The 5,072-nt window shown below is 67.9% G+C and overlaps 1 protein-coding gene across 1 annotated transcript in view; it reads right to left on the reverse strand.

Moving 5' to 3' along the window:
* The window catches only part of CASKIN1 (CASK interacting protein 1), a 24,354-nt gene that overhangs the window by 14,154 nt on the left and 5,128 nt on the right, over positions 1–5,072 (reverse strand). The window contains exons 7-10 of the mRNA XM_019473961.1: positions 3,926–4,439; positions 3,245–3,460; positions 1,070–1,177; positions 804–914 (exon numbers count right to left, since the gene is read on the reverse strand). Of these exons, the coding sequence (XP_019329506.1) occupies positions 804–914; positions 1,070–1,177; positions 3,245–3,460; positions 3,926–4,439 (949 nt within the window). The remainder of the gene's footprint in view (positions 1–803; positions 915–1,069; positions 1,178–3,244; positions 3,461–3,925; positions 4,440–5,072) is intronic.

The raw sequence follows: 5,072 nt of genomic DNA on the forward strand, positions 1-5,072 counted from the left end.
CCCGCAAAGCAGAGCCCCCACGGCCGTCAGCACGGTGCTCGGCTCAGGGGTACGCGGATCCTGGTGCCCAGCCTGCTCTGGCCTAACGCAGGCAGGATGCCGGGGGAGGTGGGCTCGCAGGTGCCTCAGCCCGGGGACGGGACACCCCAGGCTGCAGGGTGCAGTGAGCAATGTGCAGCGCGTAATGTGCAGGCAGCAGTGCGCAATGTGCAGGCAGCAGTGCGCAGCGTGCAACGTGCAGGCAGGAGCGTGCAGTGGGCTGTGTGCTGGCAGCAGCAGGCAGACGGCTCTGTGCAGTGCGGAGCTGCAGCGGGCAGCATGCCGGTGGCAGCACACAGCGTGCAGCGCAGCGTGCAGCGCAGCAGGCAGTGCGCAGTGCGGAGGCACCCTGCGAGCGGCAGCAGAGGCACGGCACGCAGCCTCGGCCGGACCCTGCACACGCTGCGGGCAGCCCCTGCCCGGTCCTGCAGCGCGGCAGGACGTCGTGCCAGGGGCTGAGCCCAGGCCCAGCCAGCAGTCGGGGGGCCAGCCAGGAGGGGACATGCTGGTAGCCACCATCGGTGACAGCCATGGCTGGTGGCACACTGGGTGCCGGTAGGACCTCACAGCACCTGGCCGAGCATCAACCCCAGCAGGGACCAGGGGCAGCTGCCAAGGCAGCAAATGCCTGCCCCAGGGCAAGTGCCAGTGCCGGGACTAGAGCCGAGTGCCACCGCAGGCTGGCACAGCCGCGTCAGGGCTCGCCTTACCTTGACACCTTCAGAGCCAGCATGCAGGGCGTGCGCCCCACTGCCCACGCTCGCCTTCAGAGCCAGCGTGCAGGGCGTGCGCCCCACTGCCCACGCTCTGCCCGCTCCCCGAGCTGCGGGCAGAGGCCACGCTGCCCGTGCTGCCCAGGCTGCTGCGGTCGCCACCTGCACAGAGAGAGGAGATGCCGTCAGGGCATTGAGCCCCATGGCCAGGCTGGGGGATGCCGCAGCGTGGCCATGTCCCGCCAGAGCCACCGCCATGTCCTGGTACATGACCCCCCCCAGGGACAGGGAGGGTCCCAGCAGCGCACCCACCGTACCTGTGAAGGGTTTCCGCAGCACCCAGATCTCCTCCGTGGGAGCTGGAGCGCCCGATCCGCCCTGCGACGGTGAGAGGTGGGACGGGCTCATGTCGGCCCCGCGGGACCCTTGGTGGCAGAGCAGAGAGAGCAGCCGTCAGGCATGCGTGGCTCTGCGCGCTCGGGCTCGCATCGGTGTGGCACAGGGCGAGGCGACCCGCAGCCCCGGGGCCTGTCGCTGCCGCACTTGGGGAAAACCCCACAGCGAAGGTGTGGGGTCCCTGGCCGTGGCCGTGCCCAGGGATGTCCGCACTGTCCCGGGGGCCTGTCCCCCCCCGCCCCAAGCAGCTGGCACAGGGTGACAGCGACCAGCCCTGGGACCCTGTCCTGCAGGGCATCCCCTCCCTGCCACCAGCCGGGGACAGACCTGTGGTGGGATGTCCCAGTGCCCCAGCTCAGCCCGGACAGGGGACAGGGACTGTGTCGTCCCTGTGCGGAGCAGGATGGGGACATGACCTGGTGCGGGGGAGCAAAGGGAGCCGCGCAAACTTGAGCAGTGGGGAGCAGGGTCCCCCTCCCCACAGTGCCCCGGCCAAGACGGCGCTGGCCATGCCCCTGCAACTGCCTGCACCCGTCTGGGGGAGGACGCAGGGGCCACGTGGGGCCAGGCACCAGGTGCTGAACCCCCCGCGCTTCCCAGGGTGCCCCATGGCAGCTGGCGACAGTGGGTGAGAGGACCCGGCCCTCCTGGCGGGGCACGGCTCGAGGGTCACCCTCAAAGCACCGCTCCTTCACCGGCTCACCGCGCTGCCCGCCTCTGTCAGGTCCTGCTCGCACCAGGGCCGGCTGGGAACGGCCAGCGCTGAGCCCGGGGTTTAAAACAGCATCAGATGAGATGGACAACAGCCCTGCGAGGCCCGGTCCTGCCGCAGCCCCGCTGCCAGCTGCCGAGGAGCCCGGCTCAGCCCGGCCCCGCTGCCAGCCACCAGGTACGGGGCATTGCCACCCTGCCGCTGCCCAGGCTGTTTTCATTCGTTAAGCCACTCGCCCCATTAGCGGCCGGGCCGTAGCAGGGGGCGGATGGTACAAGGTGACAAAGTCACCGAAGGAGCGCGAGGGGGAACAAACGGCCACGCCACAATCGGGCTGGGACGTCCCTGAGCTGCACGTGCTGCGGTCACACCGAGAGGAGCCCGCGCTGCCCAGGCAGGCGTAAGGCTCAGTGCGACCCAGCAGGGAGAGAAAGCCCCGGGGAAAAGTTTTGCTCCCTTGTCTCCATCACCAGCATGACCAGCCCGGTGCTCTCCCAACACAACCTGCTGCGCCACCGCCACAGGGGCACATGCAAAGACCCCCAGCCCCCAGCCAGCTGGTGGCAGCCCCTGTGAGCATGGTGTGTGCTGCACTGCTGCAAACCCCCCTGCCAAATATGTGCTCTCCGGGTGCTCCCGACACATAGACCTGCAGCATCCGTCACCTGCCCGCGCCGCGGGGATGGTCCCCAGGGTTTAGCTGGGCACTGCCTGCGCTGAGCCAGCCCTGAGAGCATCCCCCAGGAAAGCATGCCCGGCACCGCAGCCCCTTCCCACTCTCAGCACGCAGCCCCGACCCGCTTAGAGCGGCTCGCTGGGTGTCGAACACCCTGCAGGGGAGGCTGCAGAGGGTGCCTGCGCCCGTGGCTCCCGGCCGGGCACCGCGCTGCCCAGCCCTGCCCTCTGGCACAGAGCCTGGAGAGTGTTTCTGGGGGTCCCCACACGCCCAGACAAGGGGGGGCAGGAGAGCAGGGGCCATGAGCAGAGTGCGGACAGCCGGCAGCACTGTGCTGCCTCCAGCCCTGCCCCGCAGCCAAGGACACTGGGGTGGTGAGGGTGGGATGTGCCGGCAGCAGAGCCGTGGGCCGCAGTGCTACAGCAGCACTGGAGACGGCGTGCAGGGGAGGGGGCCGACGGCATGCACGCGTGCACGCACCTGCACGCACTGCACGCACACGCCTGCCTGCATGCACACACACACATGCACACGCCTGCATGCACATACACGCACCCACATGCACGCACTTGCACACGCCTGCACGCACCCGCGTGCAAACACACCACGGCAAGGGGGAGAGAGGCCGAGCAGAAAGAAAAGACTCGATACACACTTTAAAGGAAAAGAAAGAAATCCATCGAGAGCACGAAGCGAGCGGTGAACTACCTTGTCCGTAACGCGGCTCGTCGGCACTGCTAGGGGAGAGCCTGTGATAGCCAAAGGAACTGAAAAGAGTCTGATGGGAATGTGGTGGTGGAGGTGGAGGTGGAGGCAGGGAATGGAACGGATGGGACGAGGCGTCACCGTTTAGCACAGCAGCCCCGTAAGCCGGGAGCGGGATCTTTTGGTACTGTTGGGGGATTGTTACAGTCTCCCATGAACCTGATAATAAAACATAACAAGAGACAAAATGAAAAGAATCAAAATAATAGAGACACGCTCAGCGCCACCAAAAAAAAAAAAGAAAAAAAAAGAAAGGAAAAAAAAAAAGCAGCAAACAAAAAAGCAACCAAAGGAACGTGGAGAAGCCAGAACCGAGACCCAACCGATGCGGAGCCGAACCAAGGAGCAGCAGCGGGAGCTCAGCGCACAGCCCAGCCCGGTGGCAGCATACAGCCCGCGGGCACATCCCGCAGACCCGCCACGGCTTCCCGGCAGGCACGGACGCCGGGGGAGCCCCGTGCTTGAGGTACAACATCACTGTGGGGCTCCCGGTGCCATGGGGCTCCCACAGCCGGGCTGCCAGGGGTCCTGCTCCCCACGAAGGCATCCTGGGAGGAGGGGGGCTGCAGGCACGGCTGCGCTGGGGGCTGCAGCACCAGCACCCCCATGCCCAGCTGGCCAAGCCCTGGTGCAGCCGCCGCCTGCGCCCCACGCTGCCACCCCGCTGCACGGGGCCGAGGGCTGCAGCTGATGGGATGGCTACGAAACCCCACACCCTGGCAAACGCTGCTGCGGAGCCAGCTGTATCCCAGGAGCCACGGACCTCATCCCCGTGGTACTGGCACACGACCCACACCCGGAGGGCGGCTCTGCCCCTGCCCGTCCGGCACGTGGCACCTCTGCAGCCTCCGTGGCCGGTGCGGCAGTGCCCGGCAGCCAGCAGGCACTTGTGTCGCCGCTCCCCTGGGACCTTGTTCAAGTGCCGCCATTCCCTGCCCGTGCCCCAGCGACGTGGCCGCCCCCAAGATCGCGTGGGGCCAGGCAGCTCACGGCTGCGGGGGGGGGGCAGTCGATGTGGGGCCTTTCGCCTTTCGGGGCCTTTCAACGCTGCCCGCAGAGGCACCAGCCCCATTGCACCGCTTCTGGCAGCGGGCACAGCCACAGGCCATCCCGGGGGACCGCGCACCCCACTGGGAGCCTACAGGGATGGGGATAGGGACAGGCAGCCGCAGGGCAGGGGAGCAGGGTCCAATCCCTGAGACGGCCCCTGGCCAGGGAGAGGGTCCCCATGGGGCAGCGCCGGGTCCCTGGCACCGGTGCCCAGCCCCCCCTGCTCAGACCCCGAGCACCAGGTCCTGTGGCCTCACCGCTGTGCCACACACCCCCCCAAACCACAGTGATGACCCCGGCTCTCCCCATGCACCAACCTCCCGGCACCACAAATGCCTCCCCCAGCCCAACGCCAGCCTGGCCTTGGGGCTGCCCCGTGAGCACCCCGGGGCTGCTGGCACCAACCCCCACGTGCACCAGGTGGGCACCGACCCCACAGGCACAACAGGGGCAGTGACCCCGCACACTCGGTGGGGGCACCAGCCCCACATGCACAATGGGGACACTGACCCTGCACACTTGATGGGGACACCATCCCCATGCACTTCACGGGGCGCCGACCCCACATGCACAACGGGGACACCAGCCCCACACACTCGAAGGCAGTGTCCCCATGCACACGGCGGGGACACCGACCCCACATGCATGACGGGGGCATCGCCCCAGCTTGGCTTCACTGGCTGCACACCCCCATCCCCACCCCACCCCCCGACACCCCAGG

Source organism: Aptenodytes forsteri, unplaced genomic scaffold (genome assembly GCF_000699145.1).
Source record: "Aptenodytes forsteri isolate BGI_AS27 unplaced genomic scaffold, ASM69914v1 Scaffold55, whole genome shotgun sequence".
Classification (NCBI taxonomy): Eukaryota; Metazoa; Chordata; class Aves; order Sphenisciformes; family Spheniscidae; genus Aptenodytes; species Aptenodytes forsteri.